The following is a 25,907-nucleotide window of genomic DNA, read 5'->3' as shown; positions in this document are numbered from 1 at the left end:
TACTGGCAGTAAGCTCATCCTCTCATTGAATAGACTCAGAGATCAATGGAAAAGCTGTATGTAAGTAATGAGAAGAAGTAACAACTTCAGCGTAACTTTCCCTGGAAAACAGGAATTTCCAACAGCAGAAACACATGGGAAAGCTAGAAGTGATGACAGGGTATTAAAATAGTCACGTTGGTGTGCACAATTTAAGCACTGAAGCCCAGCCTCAGCACCTACCAACGTGGTGCTGGGGTACTGACAAAGGCAACCCACCCCCCGAGGCTCACATTGCGGCTGCAATTTGCAATTTGATGCCATACAAGCGGCTACACAAGGTGCAGGAGGGAGCAGCTTCAAACACACCAGCTGAAAATCCTGCTCATTGATTAATGGCAGGTCAGGCCAGATTAGAGTTGTAAAACTGAAATCCAATTTGCAAACCTGCTGATAAGCGAGGGAAAGCCCAGCACTGAGCACAGGACAACAGCCAGGAAGGAAAAAGGGTATCATGGTTGTCACTGGCTCCATGCCATAACACAAAGACTGAGGGGACGAGGAGCATGGCAGGAAACTGAAACCCTTCCATATCAACTTTCTTTGACTGGCACATCTCAGGGGTGTTAAAATTGCTCTCCAACATTATTTAGCAGCAGCTTCAATGTCACCACTTACATACCTTTACATGCAGTCACACAGAAAACATGATTAACTGTTTGCCCTCCTCTATCCTTCCCTGCAGCACTCACACTGCTCTTCCTTTCCCTTTAATCTGCAACACGTTTCTTGGAGCAATTCTCTTTCTCCATCTCTTCAGTGCTTTGATTTTTCTCTTTTTTTGCAAAACTGTTCACTAAGTAAAGTCTGCTGCAATTCTCACTCTCTTGGTTCTTTGCTTCACCTTGTTGACTGGCTTCTTTCTCTACCACCTTTTCTAATTTGTTCTCCTCCCTTCCCTCCATGCATTTCTCAAGGCAGTTTCTTCTTCTTGTTTCACCACCCCTGATTCATTTCCAATTCCTTTGCTCTTATTTCTATTCCTCAGCTCAATCCTCTACAGTTGAAGCTGGTTGGAAAAAATAAAAATTATTTGACATTTACAAAACTCCCCTAACTGAAGCAGTGGCTGAAAAAAAACCCAAAATAAAACACCAAAACCCACAAGCATATTTTATATTCCTCCATTAACTCATTATTTAAATATTTTCACAGAAAATAAAGACTTTGGTTAAAAGTTTGTTAATCAAAAATCCAGCTGAAAGCATTCTGCCAGCCTTGGTTACTGCCACCTCCACACCACGCACATCCTTCCTCACCACCCACTCACTGTGACACATTTTATTCCTGTCAGGTCACATTCAGCCCTGTTCACACATAGACACACACACACATACACAAAGTTTTATTTATGCTCACATATCTGCATGCATGCACAGACACTTTTTTGAGTAACACGTACAGGAACAGTGCCCTTCCTATTTGATTTGTGCTGGAGATGGGAATGACAACAGGAACCTGTCTGTCCAGCCCAGAAGGATGGAGAGAGGAGAAAGCCCCATGTCATTATGTCAGGACAAAAGATGCAACTTGTTTTTAAAGAAAATGAGACATGACTAATTCCAGAGTCACCAAAACCCACACAGATTGAAGGTCAGTCACAACATGCCATAACTATCCAGTTCTACACTGGTATCTCAAACACCCCACAGGAAAACTCAGGGATTTCTACTCTGTCCCCAAATCTTGGCACATTCACCCAGCAATTCACTTCTCAAACTGTTGCCCAGGGACTACAGAAGGGCCTTATGACATTAGAAAGCTATTTTAGCATGATTTAACAACACAAAAATTAAACGTGAAATAAATGAACATTCAAAGTTCAACCTAGTTTGTTGATGTGTTTGTGTAAATGAGTACTCTTGAGGTTGCTTTGTTGAAAATGGCCTTTGGGTTGTTTGGTAGGGGTTTTTTTCTTCCAAAAATCTTAGCTGGTGATTTGACTCCAAAAAGACCAAAATGCTCCTCTCTACATAAGGGACAGTCCTACAGAGGTGTCTGATCTCAGTGGTCTTCCAAGAAGGCTGAGAAGAAACTGAGGCTAAAACATAATTCTGTATGACCCTGAGCAAAACCAAATGGCTGGTGGAGACTTTCACAAATCATGGAATATAACTATTCCTAATAATGAAAATAACAAAACAAAACCTTCACCCTTTCTGCCTAGAGGCTTCAGAGCTCCAGCTCCTACAGGATTGGAAAAATGACCCTTATCAAGACAGATGACCGAAGCTTCCAAAATACACCAGCAATTACAGAGCTGACCAAAAGTCAGATAATGTAGATGATAGAGGACTGTCAGACAGCCTAGTCTGAAACAATTATTAATTCTAGGAGTTAATGATTTGCCCCAAAATTCTGTTATAAGAGAAGAAATGCAATCTTATGGGTTTCTCTTCTGACAACCCTAGCCCTGAATGCATTGACCCTGGCTACCAAGGAGGGTCCCACAGCCATGCAGCTCTTAGAGAAGACATAGTAATGTACCAAGGAGCAGGAGGCCTTCCCCATGTCACAGCCATTCATCCATCCCACCACGCCACTCCGCTCCCCCACACACCAACTTCTTCCCTCTCCTACCCTCAGGATATTGCAGGGAATGCTGCAAATGCCTTTTCAGCTAAATCACCTAACTCCTCTAGTCTTGAAAAGAGAGAACAGTAAATAAATCTCAGGTGACGCCTACTTGTTCATCCCTTCCAGTAAAGAGCAGATTTTGGGGGCAGATTAGCAGTTCTAGTACTATAAACAAACAAGAACATGACAAGAAACATTCAGCTTTACACAGAAGGAAGATTTGGATCCCTAACAGTAAAACAGTTGGGAGCTAAGGTTAAAACCCCATGTTCATCTTGACCTTAAATTCATGACACTTTGTGGGCAAGGATGCAAAGTGCTTCACAGTGGTAGATCATCCTTCTGTAACAGACCGTGAACATACACAGAGTATAGCACAACAGGGGGGTTTAAGGATGAGGGGAGAGTCAACCAGTTTCACCCTGATTATCGTAATTTTTGTTCTTTTCTGGATTTGAATTACATCCTTTCAAGTAGCTTTACTTTAATGTTGGATTGTTGATTTCTCCCCTAGTTTAATAGTAAACTAAACACATAATAAACACAGCCCATCAGGAAAGAAATAAACAGTAACAAAAATTCTTGATATAAATCAGGACTTTTGACTCAATCAGGCTCAATGACTTCTTCAAAGGGCTTATTGATATTCAAATAGTAAAACATGTCTGTACCAATAATGATAATTAAGTGCTATGTGCCTTTCATCCAAGGATCTCAAGCTATAGCTCACAACAACACTGCAAATTAAGTATGGTCTCTCCATTTCACAGAGATTTGGTCTACATCCATAGAGTAGCTCAATAACATCACAAGGAGCAAGGCAGAAATTCCTTCAGGAGGTGTGGAAGGGGATTTCTTTATGCTGGTAATGTGCCCATTATAGTATCTTTACCTTTGGTCTAACCCCCATGCATACCTAAGACCTTTCTCTTTCTTTTGCCCACTTACAACATACAGTAACAGAAAAAACACCCAAGTTTCCTAAACCAGAAGCCAGTCTTGCTAAATAGGTACGGTCCATTAGGAAAGGAAGATCTCCTCCTCCCCAGGAAGCCCCACAGAACCACTGGTGTCTCTCCAGGGCTGACACAACTCCAGCGTGCTACAGTGGTGCCAGCACAGTGATGAAAAAGGTTCATCACCTCCTTAGTCCCAGGTTTAGGGCTCAGCCTTTGCCCAGTACTTCACCCCATCATGACAGCATCACTGGCTGAGCCTAGTGTTGCCAAACTACCTCTTAAGAGTCAAGAGGCAAAAAGCAAGACAAATGGGACCTACATTCCACAAGAGCAGCCATAATTCAATCCTGGTACCATGGTCACCCTCCACTGCAGTTCCCTGCCCTCTGCAAGCCCCACGACAGGTACATGACTTGGGTGATCTGCTCCCTTGTCAGCAGGTAAAAAGACCAGGCTGCAAAGCTGCACACCTAGATCACGCTGTTCTTCATGTGGAATCCAGCATTTGCTTTGATTACTGGTGGCTAGCTCGTGCCTAGCAACATCAGAGTATGGTCCTGCTCACCAAGCAGGAAACAGGCAGGGTGGAGGCACGGGCCAGCTTTCAGCAACAAGGTGTCCAGACTCTTCTGCACTGCCTAACACTTCCCTCACTGGCCCCTCCATCACCCTTAAGTTATACCATCATGAGACTGAAGAGGTGAAGGAGATAAATGTCTGTCATTCTTATAGAATAGAGTAGAGTAGAGTAGAGTAGAGTAGAGTAGAGTAGAGTAGAGTAGAGTAGAATAGAATAGAATAGAATAGAATAGAATAGAATAGGGAATATTTCAGGTGGAAGGGACCTACAATGATCATCTAGTCCAACTGCCTGACCACTTCAGGGCTGTCCAAAAGTTAAAGCATGTCATTAAGAGCATTGTCCAAATGCCTCTTAAACACTGACAGGCTTGGGGCACCGACTACCCCTCTAGGAAGCCTGTTCCAGTGTTTGATCACCCCCTTGGTAGAGAAATGCTTCCTAATGTCAGGTCTGAACATGTCAAGTCTTGCAGTCCTTTTAAAGAAAAATAGTTATGCTTTCAATCAGCAGTGAAACTGAGAGCGCTGACAGGTCTCAAACTACATGTGGTCATCCTTCGTAGAGTTTTACTGAAAAGGCACAGAGTTTCTACTAGTACTCCAAACATCATATCTATATAAATAATCAATCAGCCTCATAGCTGAAAATGCATCAGAAAAACATTGAAGAAATCCATTTGGGGACAGTGCTGTCCTATACTAATGTCACAGCTCCCTGATTTCTACTTAAAGATGTTTGTCTTTTTATTTCATCTTCATGCTCTTCTGTGAACTTCTTATGTCTGTTAATATTTTAAAAGAATGTGTGCAAAAGGAATCAATTTGGGGAATGACAGCTTTGTAATAAGTCTTGCAAATACTTCTTTCAGTGAATCAGTACTTCCCAATGCAGAAGAAAAAAAAAAAATATCTAAGTAGTGAAGCAGCTGAAATCTCTAACTGCCTTTGCAGTAAGCAGGTTTCAGTTTGCCTCGCACCTCCCTGTCATTTGGGGAAGCTCAGGTAATTCCCAGCCGCAGCTCAGTGCGCAAAGCCCGAGATGAATGCATTTCAGCACAGTTCTTCTACCACCTTTCAAACGTACCTGCTCAATTTTATCTTCTGACCATAACCCTCAGTCCAACCCTGAAATGGAGAACAAGTAAGAAAAGTTCTTTCTCTGCTTCTCCCCACATCCTGGGTGTGAAGCCTATGAACTGCACCGGGACTTGCTGTGGTGCTGCCACCACGTGCAGCCGGCACCGCCCTGCTGGGAACCTGTCCCTGGCTCATTTTTCCTAGCTGCAAAACCAAAGCAAACTTTTCCCATCAGAAGATCAAATCCTGCCAGCAAGTAATGCAATCCTTAAGACTGGATCCCTGCTGAAGTTCCCTGTAAGGATCACACTGCTCCATACTCCTGCCACTGGAAAAGCGTGATCTGTGCACACTAACTGCTGGCAGGATCAGGCCCACACCTCCTGGGTTTGGCTGAATGAAGTGCAAGAAGGATTTTAGGGTGATGTCAAAAGCAGATGAAAAACCATTTTCACTCCATGCAGCACAACCTCATTTCTCCAGGGAATGTTGTGTCTCCTGTGCTGTGTACAGAAGTACCTCTATATTATGTCCCAAAACTTTAAAAGCACCAACAGAACAAGTTTCACCTCAAAGACCTATCTCCTTTTTTTTTCCTCCTATTCCTTAATACCATCACCAGAAATTGATGAAAATTTTTTTTACACTGCAGTAAGATTTACTGCTTATTGGTATTACTAGCTGTGACCTTTCCCACACATCCCTTCATTGGGAGAGGTCTGACATAAACCTTTAATGCTACCACCAAGGACACTTATCAGTAAAAATGCAGGCAAACATCATATTTAAGTAGTAATTATTTTAACCGAGTTTCTTCCAGCCTAAAATATAGCAATGGTCACTGCATCTAGAGGAGAATGACATAGATGCCACTAAGATGCACAGCATCTTTTCTCCTTTTGCCATGTTTGTACTATTAAAAAATTTTCCTGCACACTAAGTTGGGCATTGGTTTGTATTAAGGATCTGGTACCTAACAGCTTTTTAAATCAGGTAACAGCAGACAATTCATTACCTCCTTCACAGTGAACACACAGGCGAAGGAGACATCTAAGAACCACTGTTTCTAAAAGCACCAAACTTCACTCATGCTCTGAAATAGCAGGCTCACCAAACCATCTCAGCATAGACACAGACATAGGAATCTCTTAACTGGATCCAGTCTTCAAGGAGAAGCAGAAATCCTATGCAGAGCTACCAGCTCTAGTGGGAAAACCATATGTGTAACTTCCTCTATGCCTGTTAAACCCATATTTCACCCCAGCTTTCTAAGAACTGGAGATGATTCAGTGCCAACAAGCAGGTATTTCCTTCTGGGTCCTTTAACATAGGTATCTTATGTTGAACATCAAACCAGCTCACCCTGGTCCCATAATCCTGCTATGACTTGATCTCTAGCCTGCACTGGAAAACTCATTCTATGTCCACGCTTGGTCTTAGATGAAAATTAGCTCAGCTATAGTCCAAAGGAGCCCTTTTATGGCCAGCACATGCTTTGACAGCCTGCCAGCAGTACTCTTTTAAAGCCATCCAGCAAAGCGACACCATCAGTTTTAAGATCTATGTGTGTCAGGTCACTGGGTTATGAAACAGAAATGTCATAAGCATGTAAGGACATGGTTTGGGCTCTGCTGTGAATGAAGATCAAATTATTTTTGTGGAATCAGATTACTATCTTGGAATATATTCCAGTGGGAAAGATTGCTGCATTGTAATAGCACTTCTACTGGGAAATATCAGTTCCAGTATTCAGAATCATTAAAACCTTCTGAAATAGGTAAAGATGTGAATCGTTGGGATGCTACTATTACACTGCAGCTAGCACAATGGTGAGATACTGTGTGCTTGGATGGAAAAATCCAGTTTAGACTGTACACTGCACTGTGTTGGACTACAGTAAAAATCAGAAGTCACTCTTTCCACAGGAAATGACAGCAACACAAAATGAAAACCATGATAATAAGCAATATGACTCTCCCACGCATTACTTCCTAGTAACACCTAAGAACACATATGCTCGTAGCACGCTTTGAAAAAGTCAGTTCCATTGCAGAAGTATCACGAGCAATGAGTGTGTCTCTGGATCAGTCCTCCTGGCCTTCAAACAAAACTGAGGACCAGGAGAGTGACAGAAGCTGAGAGCTACAATACAGTCAAAAAGAAAAAGGGAAAAATGCTGAAAGAATGATGCCGACATATAAAGCATTGTTACATTGTGCTGATTCAAACAATGCAACCTGCATGGGTATTTTTAAAATACACTCCATGGCAGAAAGTATGACAAACTCTCAGCTGTCGAACCTAAACATCTTAAACTATACAGATATATGTGAAAAAAAAAAAAAGTGGCCAAGATCAATAATCACATTAATTTAAACTTGAGAAAGCCTGCTAGGGTAACTGCTGTCTTACAGCGCTTCTGTAGTGGTCAGTTATCACTGACAATGTGGTAACCACTTGATGAGATGAAGAGCAGAAAAAAGTAAAGCAATACTAAACAGTAAAGCACAGGGTTGGGGGGAAAATATCTTAAAAGAAGGTCAGACAAATATAAAAAAAGAAAGAAGAAAAATTACACAGATAGTGATAAAATTTCTGAATTGTAGTGCAAGAGATTACAGGGGAGCCCATCCTCCCCAAACCCTCCTCTGCTCTCCCCTCGTCTCCTTATCCTTCTCTGCAAATGAAAATGTAACTTTTATTTATGCCTATACATAAGTGCTGAGAATCAAAGTCATTACACCCAGCTTCTAGGCAAGCCAGCACACTGCAGAAAAACAAAAAGGCCTTTATTTGAATGGAAGAATCAGACTGTATTACTGACTTGACTGGCCCCTTTTTTATTAGCAGCTGTTAAAGCAGGGATGAGAGTGTGTTGGTGTGGTGCAGCTGTTCCACATATGTTATAAATAAGTGCTGGTAAAAGCTCATCCTATTTTTAACATTATGAAAAAAAAACAAGAAGTCACAGAAATTCCCCATTAATGCCTTGTAAGTGGAACTTTTCTCCTATTCTTGACCTTAATGCCCAGAACTGAATGGACAAAACAGACCATTCTTAAAATAATAATGATTAGCAAAGAAAAGATAATGCAATTCAGTGGAATTAGATTAAGCCAGTCCGGAAGATGTAACCAATTAGTGTACACAGTCTTTCCCTTCAAAAGCAGACACCTAATCAGCATGAAAACAAACTCCTGAGATTCTATTTCTAATAAAAATGTTGGATTACCGCACTGAAGAGTTTCTCTAGCACAACCCAAAAGCTGAACTGAGCACCACGTGGCTCAGACACCACCACCCACCCTTCCCAAGCCGGTGCTTGCTTGCCCCTCACTGGGTTGCTGCGCGTGGCCAGAGCCCATTGCCAGCTCCTGCTCACCAACCCCAACCCTGAAAAGGTCAACCACAATTCCACACCAAGGCCAAAACCCAGCCCCGGGCAAATCCCCCCCGCTCACCTGTTTTCAGGGTCTGACACCGTCATGTTGCGCGTCACATAGCACATCTTGAGCGGTATTGTCTTCTTGTCTCTGTGAATAGAGAGGGAAAGCTGCGACAGGGGGTCAGCAGAGGCGCAACCCAAGCGGGGAGATTCGGGCGGAGGTGTCTCCCACCCAATTTCTGAAACTGGGGAGCCTTTCTTCACATAGGGGGTTGCTTCTCTCATGTATTTCACTATGGAAAAGAAAGAAAAAAAAAAAAAAAAAAAAAAAAGGAAAGCAATAAATAAATGGATATTCAGTAGTTGCATCCCATGTGAGTTCTTTGAACTGGCATCAGCCCTCAGTGCTGTTTATTATTTCTACGTGTCCAGAATCACGGTATTGGAAACTGTGCAAAACCGTAAGATGGAGATCTGACTGCTGCCTATCTCAGTGTGGTGCAATGAGTAAAACAAGGGAAATGAACAGAATAGGTGAAATAAGACCACATAGATATTTTAACACCAGGAGAGCCATCTGACCTCTACTCGACAGGCTATAAGCCCTCATGCAGCAATTCCTACGTACAGGAGCCGTGAGCTGGCTCAGGTATAGGGAATTTTTTAAGAAAGACATTCAAACAAGTGACAGTGAATCTATTATTCCCCTACCTACAATGTTCCAGTGATAATCCCAGTGCTTCAAACTCACATCTTGCTTCTGGTTCATGCTTGTCAGTGTCCCACCACTGATCTCAACAGTTACTTCTGCCTGCTGGGAATCACTTTTAGCTGATCTACTTCTACATATATGTACGGAGTAAACTAAAACCAGTTCACCTCTTTTCCTTCACTCGAGGAAATAAAATTGAGTTTGAACTTTTTTGCGAGAGTGGAGGTGTCAGATTAGATCTTTCCTCAGTCTCTTCCAATATTTTTTTTTTCCAGTATGGATAGGAAAAGTAAATGTAGGATTCCTGAATGACCTTAATGTATTCAAAAATCAATACCTCTTTTACACTCATACTTCATGTTTCCCTCTTTATGAAGGCAAATATTGCAACATTTTTCCTGGTTTTGAGTTCTTTTGGCAGTTCAAGATCACTTTTGCTTTTGCTTTTCATGTGCTTGGCAAATCTGCCAGCCACAGTTTCCTTCGCCTTCACAAACCTGATGGAGCTCAACAAAGAAAAGACTTCACATTTAAGCACCCTGTTTAAATATATATATCCTATGTATACAGCTGTGGCTGCCTAACTGGCTATTGCCACTTGATTGTACCCATGACTCAAACAGTGATAACACGAACAGAAAAGGCAGGAGCACTGTGAACTTATTTGGAGAAGTTATTAAAATGCTGTGAGAGAAGATTTCAAGGAAACGTGCAGATCATCGCGTTAGCTCCGCTGAAGAAGCTGTGAATGACTGAATAACGAAAAGATGGGTAAATTACAAAAGGACATTGTGGTGAACGAGGTTAAATTAGGGAAAGCAGACTGAAGTTTTTCAGTTCAAAGTGAAAACAAGGGAAGTATTCAGAGCAGTGGAGAACAACAGTGTTTCTGTCAAAACCAGAGGTAAGGTGAGTAATTTCAGCAACAGTATTTTCACTGCGCTTCATAACAGTTTTACCAAGAGAGATACCTGTGCAAAACTAGAGTCCAGGCTCTGTGAGCATCTGTTGCCATCTTTTCTTTAAAACACCTTAGTGCACATCTTGCAATTGCTATTTCTCTCCTTTTTTAAAAAAAAAAAAAAAATCTGTTAACTTCAACTATAAAGACTCCTGTGGTTAAGTATTTTACAGGATATTTCTCTGTGAGGTTCATTTGCGCTTTATCAGAAATGCTGTCCTACACAACACTGCTGTTTTGATTTTTTTGCCTCATACTATTCTGAGTAATTTTTGAAATGAATTTATTCCCTGCTCAGGGAAGAGCTGGCATGGGATTCTACCAGGCTTCCAGAAAATTACTTAAGGCAAAAGGCGCTGAGATTGATTTCTTGAACTTTTTGTAGATACCTACCTGGACTCCATTATCTAAAAATCCATGTCACCTAACTCTCAGAACCAGTGCCCCAAAAATTACCTAATTTTCAAAGGTGCTGAAAGTAAGCAGTTTTAACCAGTATCATACAGATACTGGTTTTAGCAGTTGGCATCTCAGTTTGGATGTACTCATAGCCTTCGCAAAACAGAGACTGAACACACACAGATGTGGCGAATCTATTCCTGTTTATACTGAATGAATATGACTTTGTCATTAACTTAGATGGGAGGAACAGCTGAAGCTGTAAAAATCATGTCTGACTGCAAACAAAATTTTGTTCTCTTTAGAATTAGAGATTATCAATTAATCTGTTGAAAAAAGTAATCCTGCCAGCTTTTGAACTCTGTTACAGTGACACACCAGCAAATGTGACGCTAAATAAAGGTCCAGGTCTCAACAGTGTAGCTATTTCATCCATGCTATTTTCATCCTTTCAGCTGCAGCTATATGCATTTGACCTAAGCATCTTTAAATTAAGGAAAGAAGAGAGAGGCAGGGGAGGAAGGAAGCTGAAGTGAAAAATTAGGCTCTAAACCTAAGCAGGAACACAAAATGTGAATTTAATTCCCCAGAGATGGGGACAGAAGAAAAGAGCCGTCCCGTCCATGTGCCAAGAATCCAAGTTTCCATGCGATGCACCAGTGAATTTGTGGCAGGCAGCTGCACTGCTTCAGAAACTCCCATGAAAGAGGAAGCAGGAGAGGAGAACAGAAACACAACCCTCTTTCCACAGACTGTGTCAAACACAGCAAAAGCCAAGGAAATTACCTTGAGGAAAAATGTCCTATGAAAACTCCTGCCAATTTCTGAACTCCCAGACATCTAGTTTCTAACTCTCAACAGGAGATGGTTCCTCAGTCCCAGATACTTACATGAATAAAGACCCATTAGTATACTGGTAAACTGCTAAACACCATCTTCCTACAAAATTCTACAGAAATGAAAACCAAAGTGAATATAGGTCTTCTGTCAAAAAAAGAAAAAGAAAAAAAAAAAAGGGACTTTAGTAGTTTTCTACTAATTACTTCCTACTTCCCACTAAATACAAGCACAGCTATCTAGATTCGTCACTGAATTCTGCTGGGTTTTACAAACCAGACTTTATGGCTCTTGCATATTCAAATGCGTTTCATATTTTAAAAGCCCCCAAATGGATACATATAAATGCAAAAATGGAATATGGGAGTGGAACAGGTGGCAGAACTTGATACATTTACATAATTTTTTGTATTATTTAAATTTCAGAGTTACTATTTTCCATTTGCCCCATCAGCATCCATAATTGCATGTCCATAGCCAAAGTCCAGTTTATGAGTTTAGCTGAAATAAGGCACATGCTGTTCAGATGATTCATAAGTTTTATCAGCAATTATTTCCTATTTACCTCTAAACTCTGGATGCAAATACTGCAGAACACTCTTTTATACCAATGCAACAGTAATCCTACTACACACACAGCAATTTATGGTAACCCCACATGTGTCTACATTTTGCAGTCTGTCCACTAACCAGTTCTTAATCCACATAGCAAAAAACAAGTTGATACCAGTATGTATTATAGGCATATTCTTATTCCGCACTACACTACCTGAGAATCTTGGATGCAGCGAAGTTAACATATAACTGAAGTTATACAATTCACTTCCATCATCAAGTTTTAAAACCAGAAAAAATATGACACAGACTATTGGACATTAAAGCAATAATGTGGATGAAATTCTGTTTTCAGATCATTACACTCAAGAGCTAGATTTCCCTTTGGATACAGTAGCACAAATCGAGGTACCAATTGAAAAAGAAAGCAGCTACAGAGAACACTGTTTTTATATATTTGCTATGAAACTACCTAATGGATTGAACCCCCAAAATATTTAATAAAATTAAATAAGGCATGACATGTATAACAACCCTGAATTATGTATAACTATTCTATAGGCATGTGTATATATACTTGCCTTCAGAATAGATACATGTCTTATATATACAAAAAAAATATATGTATTTATATAAAAATGCTACATTCTTTAAGACCACCAGAATGTACTCCGCAAATACAGAAACCAACATGAGGGGCTGAGGAAAAATTCTAATGGTTTCATTATTATAACTCAATTTATTGATAGACTGTAGTTTCAGTTGAGAGTTATCTAAACTCATCCATTTGATGCTACAGTTCGACCTCAGAGATCCTTATATTCAGTACTAATTAATAATCCATGCCCTTTTGGTGCACCACTAATAAGAAACTGTGGTCAAGCAATTAAAATTCCAATCTTCAGAGCACCCCTCCCCACAAAGAGAGGAGGAAGGGAAGTGACAATCAAATTAATTAATCCACTGATACACATTGAAATATTTTGCATTTATTTTTTGATCTGCAAGACAGGCAATGTAGCTTCCAAGAAAGCACTTCATTTATACGCCCTTCTGCCAAGTCCCAAGTCTCCACAATTAATCCTTTGTTACTGTTCATAGATGACTTTTTTAGGGGGAGAAGAAGCAGGTTTTCAATGACAGAAATACTACAGACCAACTTCGTCAGGTTCTTGGCCAGACACAGTTCTGAGGAACTGGGACTCTTCTGACACATTCAAACTGTTTCCTAGGAGGGAAGACAAAGACCACTGAAAAGAAGCCAGCACTCCCGAGCAAAGCTCTTTCATTACTATAGGAATGAGGACAGGATGTGTAGGTTTACAGTATGAAAGCAAATGGAACAACATGTCAGAATCTGCTCAAAGAAAGATGTTCAAGGAATTCCCCTTTGCAGAGGAAAAGCACAAAGTCTTCTCTTCATGCATTCGTTCTCTTGTAAGTAAGTACTCAGTGACTTTGGTAAGGCACAAACCAAAATGCCCCAAATGGTTTCAAAGATAGTTGTTACTGAAAGGAGAAGTCTTGCCATAAAATTTATAAACTGTGCCCAAGCAATGCCAACACAAATGCAGAATATTTTACACTATTGTCAATGGAACTGAGTTTAACAGAGCTGGAGAAAAGTCTGCCATATTAAAATTAATTCAATATCATGATACCAGAATTTGCCTGCTAGGTTTTATGTTAGAGATCAAATTTCCACTAAACTGAAGCAAACCACATGCCCTGCAGTGAAGACACGAGTATAAGAATGACTTGAGAAGCTGTCCACCTTCTGGTGCCATCATCAAAACTAAGACCCAAATACCTGAAGAAAAGAGTTTATGAATCAGATCATCTATGAAGACGTGTTGTATGATCCTTTCAACAGCTTTTATGTGGGCATAAACCAAAAACCAGTCAACAATCCTGCTTATGAGTGTTTCCACTCCATTTACTACAGAAACATCTGTTACTACATTCAGACAAGTAACATCCACTAACATCATCTGCTTTCCCCTGTGCTGAAAGGGATTTGAAATAGTAAACCTCTTGATCTGCCAAGAGCATCAGATCTCAATCTCTGGAAGATGATACAAATTAGTTAAAATAAACACCTTGTGAGAAGAGAAATCCCCTTATGCTTTGGCCATTTCTTTTACTGTAGTGAGAATAAGCTGAATGTACCATTTTCTGCTGTTTTAAAATTAATTCAGCTGAATTCAGAGTATGTTACTTCATCCTTTAAAGAGACAGGCTTCGACCTAAATTTCAAGGGGCTGGTTTTAAAATATTTTCTAAAATACATTCAATTTATGCACTTGTTATGCTTTTTCTATGGAATACATGAAATAATGTTTTGAAATAGTAACTTCAGAAAGATCCAGAGGACAAACATGCCTTTAAGATAAAGTTTACCTGAAAGAAAGGCATTAGCAACTGGTGCCAAAAGGCTGATGTTAAGCAACCAGACTTCAAGTTAAAGCTTTGTGGACTACAAACAGGCTAGGTGAAAAAGATCAACAATTGCATCTTAAAAATATAAATAATACTTCATAGTGTTCCTTTAAATTAGCAGCTGCTTTTATAAAAAAGGTGGAGCAATGTTAAGCAGTGCTTTAAGCACCATCACAGGCTTGTACCCCCAAAAAATGAAGGCAGTTCCTCTTCAAAGCACATTGCAATCAGCAACTTTGCAGGGTTAAGATAATTTCTTTGTCAATGAGGTAAAAAGACTTGGAGTCCAGACAGCAGACCATAGGATCAGTATGTCCAGGCCCCCATCAAATGGGAGAAAACAGGAGAAAACAGGCTGGTTTCAGGAGGCAGTCTGTGAAACCTCATGTTTTTGATAACCTGAATGGGGCACAGTGACCAGCCACATTGTGTTATCCACAGCAGGTCTCAAAAAATGTAACACACTACCAAAGATGTCTTAGAAGTCAAGAAACTGCAGGAGGAAACTCAGCAGCATGTCTTGGCACGAGCCACAGGCAGGCCCTGTGGATACCTTCTCCTTCCCACTTGCACCAGGGACCTCCCTTTTCCACTCTGATTTCAGCACTTATGGAGAGGGAGATTACACTCCTGGGCCACCCCATGCTTCTGTGTAACACCAAAAATTCTTCAGAGAGTTACTTTTCCTCAGTTTCCTTTTCTGAGACTTTGCCTATGATGTCAGCTGATTCAGCCACTGATTCCCTAGGCCTGATGTTCCCCTTTAGCAGACACTTCTTCAACCCTTTCTGAGTTTCCTCAGTGCAAATATTTCTAGGGAGTGTAGGCTTTAAATCTCTTCTTATCTTATGCAGCATATCAATTTTGTCAACTACAAAACCTAGTAAGTATTAATCCATTTTCATTCCTCCACAAAGCCACAGTTTTATACTCCACACAGAGCAAGCATGAGCAAAGCACACAGCTTACTCCCCCTCCAGTCTATATTAGACAGCCTGAAAGCTTTGCTTGGAGTCAGAATTTCCCACCTACATCTCCCTGATGTCACCTGGAGCTGGTCACTCCTAACCATGCCCTTTCAGATCCTTCCTGATTTACATTACCAGGTTCTAATACTAAAGTCCATGTTTGAGGTTAGCAGCACACATGCTCAAGGAAGCAAGACTACTTCCAATGCCTACTTCTATTTCTGTTCAAAATAGATTAATGGAAACTAAACGGACACAAAATTGCGTCACACAGAATCACAATGAAACCGGAGGCTGTATCACCGGGTTGGTTCAAAGCTCTAAATGCATGACACTTGCTAGCACTTGAGCTGATGGAGCGATCAAAAGCAGTCACAGGTTGTCAGTAATCTGGTACACAAAAATTTCAAACTGGTAAATTAATAATAAACTAAAGACAGTCTCTTTACAGTTGACATTGCTCAATACTTTCCATTATAATTTCCATTACTCATACCCACTACACTGAATGTGTTACAGTTTCCTTCAACTGATTTAGTTTGATATGTCCCTAATGATAAATGCATGAATTCCAGTGACAAGGTCCCATAAGCTATTCATCTATCTTACAAAAACTTTATGTACTTCCCCAAAATAAATGCAGACATATCTCTCTCTTCATAATTTGAAAAACAAATTTTAACTTGTAAATATTTTGTAAACCCTAGAAATAAAATGTTCAGTTAAAAAGGAGATGTTTACAGCATGATCTAGAAGGAGACATTGATGATATCTTGAAGAGCTTGTACTCAACAGAAACACTACTCAGTGGAGAAGAGGGAGCAACTATACTGCGCAAGTGTTTCTTATTTAAAAAACTAAAAACTGAAAAAGATTACTGTCAAAATCTGCAAGCAGTAGCTATATAACTTATTACATTTTTATGTAAAATGTGACACAGCTCATTTGCCACATTGTTGTATGACATTATGAACTCTACAATTAGAAATATGCAAATCTCTTATAACAAAAGTGGAAAACATCTGAAACAGGCAATTTGGGAGCTAAGCATAGAAATTAGCAGTCACATTTTGAGAAAAAGCATTGTGGGACCTGTGAGTCACCCACTGATAATCAAACTGGAGCTTCTGCTTGTCTCCGAGGCAGATTGCTTCATATATTAAAAAATAAAAAAGACCAGTTTTAGTCACATGATACAAGGACTAGGTTATCATACTCCTTGTAACTCTACTCATAGTACAGCAGAAAAACATGGCTTCATGTAATTCAGGGAAATAGAGCAAAGTACATTTCTTCAGTGCACTTGCAGTACTCAGATTTCTAAGGACCATGTCCTACTCAATACTGACACATTATATTTTAAAATCTTTTATCTAAGTCTCAGGAATAAATTGATTCATAAATTCTCATGTGCTGTTCCTGCTTGTTGTTTCCCACTCTCTGTTAGTATTTATAGATCCCTCTCCAATCACCCACACACTCAGATGGAATTCAAGGTGTCTGGCATCACCAGCATGCTATAATTTTTCTATTTACATGAGTAATCTCAAGTGTCAGAACAAATATTTCAACTGCTAGTGATTATGTGAAAAATACATAAGGGCATTACGGTTTTAGAGCATGCTGTTATTTCAGCAGTCACACAAATCATTAAGTAGTACAGGATAGACTGAAAATGGCACTCACTGAGGGAAATTATTATGCTGTGTATGATTGTACCTGTTTTACAGATGGCTAAACTGACACAGGCAAGTTAAAATGCCTTCCTCAAAGTCATGCACTAAGTCAGTGACAGAGTTCTCAGCACTAAACTTAATTTCTACCCCTTTATGACCTTTAATTTTTAAACAACCCAAAGGGGATCCCGGTGCCAGTGAAAATCAGATTCACCATGCCTACAGCCTTCTCCCTACGGGAAGACCTTGAAGAGCTTCCAAAGTCCTCAGGATTTATTTTGAAGAGCAGGGCTGCAATCACTTGCAAAATTTCAAAGTCCATCATTTTCATTCTTCATTGGACGACACCAGGACCTTTGAAAATAAACTCAGGGTAATCATTCAGCTAAGAACTTGCCATACCTCCTGTGACTGTGCTATCCTTGAAAGGTGTCAGATCACTGTACAAGTGCTTGTTTTTTGGAATCCTTCAGTTTGCAACCTTACCAACAGGAGAGACCAATGGTCATATCCTGAACACTCAACTGCCAGCGATTATAAATGCTTATATGTATATCCATACAGGTATATAAATACAGATAGATAGATAGATAAATATCAAATGAACACTATTAGAGTTCAGTGATTTGGACTGAATATCCCTATGAATGACCAGGTGCCTGCCTACCTCCCTCTCCTTTTTTCATTTAAACTGGGAATAAAAAAGTTTGGTAAATTTGGAGAAGAGTCCAGTCAGTTCCACACTGTGAGCCCACAGGAATCTCTTCGCTCCATCAAAAACCATCACCTCTGGGCTGTTGCGCTATCACAGTTCAATAGGAGAAGCACAGCAGCTCCTCTGACAAGACATAAGAAAATCTGTACAGTACTCTTTAGACTTCTATATAAGTAAGAAAAAAAGAAAGAAACACAAATACAAGGAGGTTCCCAAATTGATCGTGGGAAACTGAGATGAGTTTTTCTGATCAGAGGTGGGCATAATGTAGCAACTCTACTTTCATTTTTTTCAGTGTGTTATAATGATAGATCAAGACCACCTTTGCCTGGTTCTGAAGTCCAAGTACAGTCTCAGACTGCCCCTTCTCCACCTAAAGACATTTGCAAAATGACCCAGCAGGCAAGTGGCAGACTTGGAATGAGGTTTGTCTTGACACCTATCTTGTTGCTGGTCTACAGGCTAGCAGAAAAATACCCAAATCAGACAGATTGCTCGCTGAGGCACTGGAAGGGAGATGAGACCTCACATTACACCACCCCTTGTACCACCCCTTGTACTTCAAGGGGTGGAGGAAGCAGGACTGTATGTATGTCCAGCAAGAGTGATGAAAAGAGAAGGACAATGAAACATTAAGCCACATCCTTGTGCCTCAGTGCTTGGGCTTCCATTTGAACAGAGCCCTTTTCTCCCAGGGATTATGGTTTTCTCTTGGAACAAAACACCAAAACCCTAACTACAAGAGTCAAAAGAATAAGCACACTAGTCCTTAGCACCATCTAAAAGGTATTCAGAAAGCACCAGCACTTGGAGCACAGGAAATTCTCTGAATTGCAGCACCCAAACAGATCACGACTGAAACCCAGCTGTGCTGCCATAAAACCATGGCATTATGTGCTGTTCTTTGCAGCTCGTCATCTCTTACCAAGATAAGAGCTCTTCTATTCTAATCCCCAAGGAGCTGTAGTTACTGTATCTTAAAACATGACCATGATCCTTGATGGAATATGGTCCTCCCAGAATTCCAGTGCATAATGCAATTTGGGAGTGAAAAGAAAGATTTATTCTTTTGGCAGGTTTATTATTTTTAAATAGCATAATTTAAAACTATTATGCAGACAGGATCTCAGAATTGAATTAGTGAACACAGGGAACAAGTGAAGCAGTGAAAATCCTCATAAAAATCCTGAATTCAGAAACTGAATTCTTTTTCATTAAATGGTTTTGTGGGGTGCTCTGAAAAACACATTTTCATTCAATTTAATTTCTTTCTCTACAAACAAAATTGTACTTTGAATTGACATTTTGACTTAAAATATCTTCTTAAGATCAAACTCCTTTTCTACTAAATATTGCATGGAGTGTGCCCCAGCATCCATTTTGTCAGATGGAAAATTCATATAGTTATGATTCCATTAGGTTTCTTGCAGTGGATTGGGCATTTAATCAGTGAGAGCAAAGAGCATCTAAATAGGGTTAGGCTTCAAATTCCTTTCAGTGAGAAGTTAAATCCCCATTAGCTTTGAGCCATAAACCCCCATGGGTTTAGCATGCAGCTTAAAAGATAACTCTGTGAGGGGTCATGGCTCTTTACTGTAGTACAGAAAGCCTATTTCACAGATTGCCCTGCAATAATAATGTAAATATAATCCTGTTTCAGTGGACACTTTATCCTTCCAGAAAACAAGCAATGTTTTCTGTCCCAGAAAAAATCACATTAATCTTCAGTTTAAGGGCAAAGTAATTCCCTGCTTCATTCAAGCCCTATTACAGAGAATTACTGAGACTTGCCTGGTACCACGCCAATGCTGGGGTCAGCGTGGTACCCCCACTTCTTTGTAGGATGAGACAGACATAGGTTGCTTTCAGCAGCTGCTGAACACCAAGAGTAGATGACTCGGCACATCAAAACACGTTTGCTCACTATGCCAAATGCCGGTTTTGACTGTTCCAGGTTAGGTCAAAACCAGGTTAAAATAGTACAAGCTATTGTTTTTCAGAATCTGCAAACAGCCTGCCAAGTACTTTCTGGTCAACTAGTATAGGAGGTTGATGACAGAGGCTGGAAAAGAAACTGGCAATTCCCAGCTGAGCTGCAAAGGGCTGTAATGAAATGCAACTCCAGTTCAAATCACCACAGAGACAACCATTTGTTTAATCGGTGAGAAGAATGCTAATTTGTTTGTATCTCAAATTTATTTGCTATTTGTACTACTGGAGCACTTACCAGGATTAGTGAAGAACCGGGGCATGACAGCCTCAGATGCTGTGCAAACACAGAACAAAAAGCTGGTCCCCTCCCAAGGAGTTTAGAAATCAAGTACAAGTTCAGAGACAATAGGGACATGACAAGGAAATAAGCAGGCAGAAGAGCCTATAGTAAAAATCATGCATGTATCTCCCAGTGTTGTTACAGTTGTATTGTATTCCCCTGTAATGGAGACAGCTGTAGCAGGTGCTGTTTGCAAAAACACTGGAAAAACATGAGGAAGAAAAGAAAATACAAGTAGGGTGATACAGCTGCTAGGACGCATTTGCAATTAATAGTGGCAAGAATTTTCACTGTGTTATCACTGGTGCTTCCTACGCAGGGATTCCATCAAGACTTAAACTTTCAGCACCACCTCAGGCATAAAAGGTTTATGCACTGGAGTTGTTGCTTGAATTCCGCTGATAGATATAGATATAAAAGCATTTTTCTGAATTAAGGACAGCTCAAGCAACTGGGAGCACCTTGCCAGCTGAGGATGCCCACCACAGCCTATATGGACAGGACTGCACTTGAGGCACATGCAACGCAAAGAATACGTGTGCAGATTAATTGCAGCTCTGATGAACCTCACAGTCACTGGCTTGGCCTCACATGTTCAGGCCAATTCCCACAAAAGGGAAAAAAGCCCCTCCTTTTATGTCTGTCCTGTAAATCCTGAGAATAATTCTGTTGCAAAAGTAAACAAGTTTGCAAGGCGAAGGCAAACTGAAAGCAAAGGATGGTGTATGTGCATGCTTGCTATTAGCATAACTGGTTTTCTTTATGCTCCAGTGTGGGAGTACCTTTGAAAAGAGGAGCTGAAAGCACAGCTTTCCCATCCAGATCATCTATGCTTTTACAGAGGCTTGGGGATACATAACAGGGATAACTATCTGCTTGAGGCTTGTTTGCTTTATTTAGTTCAAGGGCAGGTCTCTCTTGCTACTTGCAGAGAGCACAATCAGATGATATAAGTGCTGCTTCTTTTTTCTTTTTCTTTTTTTTTTTTTTTTTTTTTTTTTTTAAGTAGCAGCACTGATGGCCACAGCAGGGAAGAAAACAAAAATCAAGAACAATTTCTGCCTCAAAACAAACTTCTGTGAAAGTCACTGGGTTCATCTTCAATGGGAATTAGCTCAAGTCCAACAGTCAAAGCTGAAGATGTGAATAGTGTATAAAGAGAGAAAGAATGGGAAGTGGGGGAAAAATTGACCCCAGCAGGTAGGTGCATGAACTCCAGTTCACCAAGAGGTATTCTAAATGGAACCACTGGAAAAAGGTTTTGATTTCAGCTGTACAGGACCATGGCTCAGCACAGATCACAAACTGATCTGTCTGTCTGTCCCCGCAGAGGTGACTCTTCTCTCATCTTGCACACCAAAGGCCATCAGAATATCATCGACATATCTCTGAAGAGATCACTCACATAAGTAAGCTGACCTTTGGGCTTATTGCCACAGTAGGCTTGTGCTCCAGTTTTTAAAGGACAACTTTGAAACTCTAGATTTTAGCAAATGTCAGAAACTTATAAACAATTCAATATTTATAACGTGCTCATCTCCAAACCTTTAAAGACCACTTCTGCCATTGCGCCCCTTGCAGAGGCCATAAGAGGCTGAAGTTGGTGGCAGATTGAGAGCTTAAAGCCAAACTCCTGAGGAACCCTAAAACCAATCTGCCTGGTTGAGTATTGCATTTAAGAAGAGAAGATGGTGAGCTGGAAGAAGACTTTAAGCTAGCTGATGGCAGATGTGTGCTTGTGATATTTACACCTCTTCTACCATAGGAAGTGCCAGAAACTTATTCTCTGAGTGGGTAAATAATAGCCCAGGAGTTACAAGAAGTTAGGAGCTGAGAATTTGGAAGTGCTGTATACACTCGTTGTTTAACCAAGGGTTATTCTGTAACTCTTTTATTAAATGCGTGATAGATTAGAGAGTGTACAAGTCTATTAACTGCAAAGAGGGTAGACCAGTTCAGAAGTATGTGCCAGTAAATAGAGTAATTCTAGGTCACTTCACCTTCCTCAGAACTGTTTTTCACACCATTCATATGTCACTGCCTTGTCTCAATCCACCAAAGGGTCAAATCATTGTCTGCTTCAGAGGCAGGCCTAGGAGACTCATGGGATTCTTCCAGATGAAGAATCTTTAGTTTTTTAGATTTCAAATCCACTTTTTTGAAATATGGTGAATGATACCAACAGATTCATGCCAGAAATTCTATCTATCTACCATTGCATAGAAATACTGCCTCCCTGACAAAACCTCTTTACAACATTCAGAGCATTCACTGTGCATCAGTATTTTCAGATCACTTCACAGCAGCTCAGCACCCACCACACTCAGATTAAGTTGCGGCAGCAGGTCTGCACTGCTCCACAACCCCTCCGTGCAAAGAGAAGCCTCTGATAAAATGAAAATGAGATGCCCATGCCCATGGCCCACCACCACCCCTCTGTCATGCACAAGGAGCTAGAAGAAAGTAAAAGACAAAACGTATGTAATTAGAATTAAATTTTTAGAAAGGGATTGTGGATTTAATGAAAAAGAAAACTATTAAATGAAGGACACAGTATCCTAAAAAAAAAAAAAAACAAAAAACAAAAAAAAAACAAAAAAAAAAAAACAAAAAACAAAACAAAACAAACAAACAAACAAAAAAAAAAAAGCAACAAACAAAACCCACAACAAAAAAACTCAAACACAGAACAAAATGGTTATTGGGGCTGTTACTGAGACGTTACCTAACAGGATGAGCAAACTCATTACAGCCTGGCTGCATGCTTCATATTCTTCACTTTCTTGTAGTCTACAGTACAATTCCAGAGTTAGCTGCAATGTTGAATTCCAGCTATATTCAATACGGGCAGTAATTAAATGGTTATAAAAATGTGAAGTTGAAATGCTGACAAGCTCTACGAGTGGCATTATCGGCAGTGATGGTCCGGGAGTCAATCTGCCGCACTTCTCCAATGGTTTAAATAATGTTTGCCAGGATCCCCCAGTCAGTGCTTTCTCCCCCCATCTCTTTGCATATCACGCCGCAGTAATTGCGCAGACGCCTGCTGTGCTCAGAAGATGGAAAGCTTGAGAGGTTTTTCAGCAGAACAAAAAAAACAACAACAGAAAACCTTATGCAATTAAGTCTCATTTCACCTTCCAACGAGACTAACTCAATGGGCTACCAACAGCTCCTCTCCCAGCCATTCATCCCCCCACTCCTATGGCACCTCTAATGATCCTGCTATTTTCTTCTTATGATCAGAAATAGTATTCAGTATCAGTATTTAAAATATCAGTATTTAAAATATACATCAGGAGTGTGTGACTGACACCCGCCTGTTAAGCTCAAGAATGAGCAGGTATATTTACCCCGAAATTTGTGACCAGGGTCTTCTTGGTAGATGAGATTCTCCCAAATGGCAGGGCCGAGGTAAAAAATGGGCTGTACTGCTGCCTCGGCCCTAAGCTTCTGACTAAAAGCCATTTTCCAAATCTTCTAAAATGTTCTTGTAGCACTAGGGCCTCTTCTTCCCTGGAGGAGAAATGAGGAAGGAAAGCCCAAGCACAGAGGCCTTTTGTCCCCATCGCCTCTCATCCCTGTACTGTAATTACAGTTGTCTGAAGTCACCTTATCCACACCTGAATACACACCGCAACGAAAAGCAGGCTCCTTCAGCATGGGCTATAACATTTAGAAGCATCATTGTTTTTCTTTAAACTCAAGAGTTGCTCCTTAAGCAGGAGGAAACAGAGTTTGTGCTCACACACTCCCTGCTCCTGGGTCCTCTCAGGGCTTCCTGCTCACTGCATGCACAGAGAAAAGCCCCAACTGCTCACACAATAGTTCATTAACGCTGCATGCTTCATTCATCTGTCACATACAGAAATATCAGATCAGAAACAGAGACACAAACATTGATTTTTTTTTCCTATTTAGTCTCCTATATAATGCACTATTTAATACTCTACAGTCCCTTCCGCAGTGTCAAACAAGCATTTGATTTAAATGTTCTTTTCCTGCTGTCCTCTGCTTGTGATGCCCTGATTACATTCCTTTTTAAAGACACCCTTTTGTGCCTTTGCTCTGTTTCTACCACAAAACCTACGGGGTTTTCCCAGCTGGTGACCACTAAGAGGGGGGAAGAACAGGGATTAGCTCTATTTTACTGTCTGATTTATTTCCTATGATCAACCAATTAGGTAGATCAGAACTGCATAATTCCACAAAACTAAGTCTGTGTAATTGCTTGCTCATTGTCTTCCAGTATTATTCTCACCTTTCATCCCTATGTTACTCCCATCAACAGTTATACACACTTGTCACACCTCATCTTTAAATGCTGATCTCTTCAAGCAAAGCACTGTCTCCTCTGGCTTCCTTCTGCATTGCTGGGTTATGATCCTGATGTTTGCCAGGATGAAAAAAAGTCTGTCTTGCTTTTGGGTTGCAAGCACAACAACCCTCCAAGCAACCCTGCTGAAAGCTGGAGAGGCAGGAGGAAGGAAAACACACCTTAAGCCTTAGACAATATATCGTAGCTCCTTGGAAACAGCCATCAGGAGGCCTGATTTAACCACAATGCACAGCAGAGCAAACAGCACAGCCGCCAAACATGCTGCTCAAACCTTGATTTTCCTCCAGTGTAGGTAGAGTACAGTCAGCCTGCTGCCACGCAATGCCAGTAGGGTATGCTCTGGCCTCTAACTCAGGTGATATCAAGACCATCACTGTTATTCCTGGCCAGTTACCTTCATGATCTTCCTTGGAAACTTGCATGGGATAGTGTGTTTATCCCACATAGCTGACTAAAATAAAAATAAATGAGAACAAGCAGAAGCTTGAATAGTATGACAGTAAATTTCCATTTCTGCATTATAAAGTCAACTGCCACATAGTCCATCACAAAATTCAGACCATTAATTTTAGGCTACCTGGTCTTCCTGTGAAAAATATCAGAGGATAGAGTTTACTCCTGGTGAAGAGGTCCAATTCCTACCACAGTGAATGTATTCCACTAAACCAGAACAAAATCCAGCCTAAATTTAATGAAAGTAAATTTGGAGGAAGGAACAGGGGAGGTGATGGACAGGAGGAGGAGACTCTGGTAAGGATTTTATGTTCTTAGTTTTGACCCAATGAGGAAAAAACAAATGTCTGGATTCAAATTCTTTATGATATTAACGACAAAACCTGGTTTTCTTAGAAAAGCCCATTAAGTACAGACAGGCTCCAAATATTTTGCAGTAGAAAAAGTTTAGATCATTTCTTCTCAGTGCTAGAGAAAAATTACACTACCAAATTCTGCCAGCATATTCTCACGTGTATTTTTACTCATCATCAAAATAAATAAATTAATATATCCATAATATTTAAATACCTTAGACACAGTTTATAAATCTGGAATCTCAGCCATAGAAAACATGTTCTTCAGCTTTTACCCTGAGAATAACCAGTTCAAAAAATTGAAAAGTCTATACAAAATAATACATTCTTGTAAATGCACTCCATTTTAGGAATAAGCTATTTCAAACTGTACCTTCTACTTAAAAATGAGAAAGTACAGAAACACAACCTCTACACTACAGTGTGTGCCTCCAACACACATGGATGCAGGGCAAATATTAAATAAAGAAAGCTTCAGAACTGTGGCACACCATGAGACGGGTGTAGCCAGGACTTCAGTTCCTATCTTGAAAGGTAAGACCTTTATCTCCATCTGCAAAAGCTACTGTCCATTTAGGAGGTTAGAAATGAAGCATGTTCAATTGA

General features: G+C 40.3%; 1 protein-coding gene across 1 annotated transcript in view; it reads right to left on the bottom strand.

The window, feature by feature from the left end:
• SNTB1 (syntrophin beta 1) overlaps positions 1 to 25,907 on the bottom strand; it is a 115,112-nt gene that overhangs the window by 48,803 nt on the left and 40,402 nt on the right. The window contains exon 2 of the mRNA XM_042785977.1: positions 8,696 to 8,912. Within this exon, the coding sequence (XP_042641911.1) occupies positions 8,696 to 8,912 (217 nt within the window). The remainder of the gene's footprint in view (positions 1 to 8,695; positions 8,913 to 25,907) is intronic.

This window comes from Tyto alba, unplaced genomic scaffold (genome assembly GCF_018691265.1).
Source record: "Tyto alba isolate M040663 unplaced genomic scaffold, T.alba_DEE_v4.0 Super-Scaffold_9, whole genome shotgun sequence".
Classification (NCBI taxonomy): domain Eukaryota; kingdom Metazoa; phylum Chordata; class Aves; order Strigiformes; family Tytonidae; genus Tyto; species Tyto alba.
The sequence above is the reverse complement of the archived record's forward strand: the minus strand, read 5'-3'. Positions and strand labels throughout refer to the sequence as shown.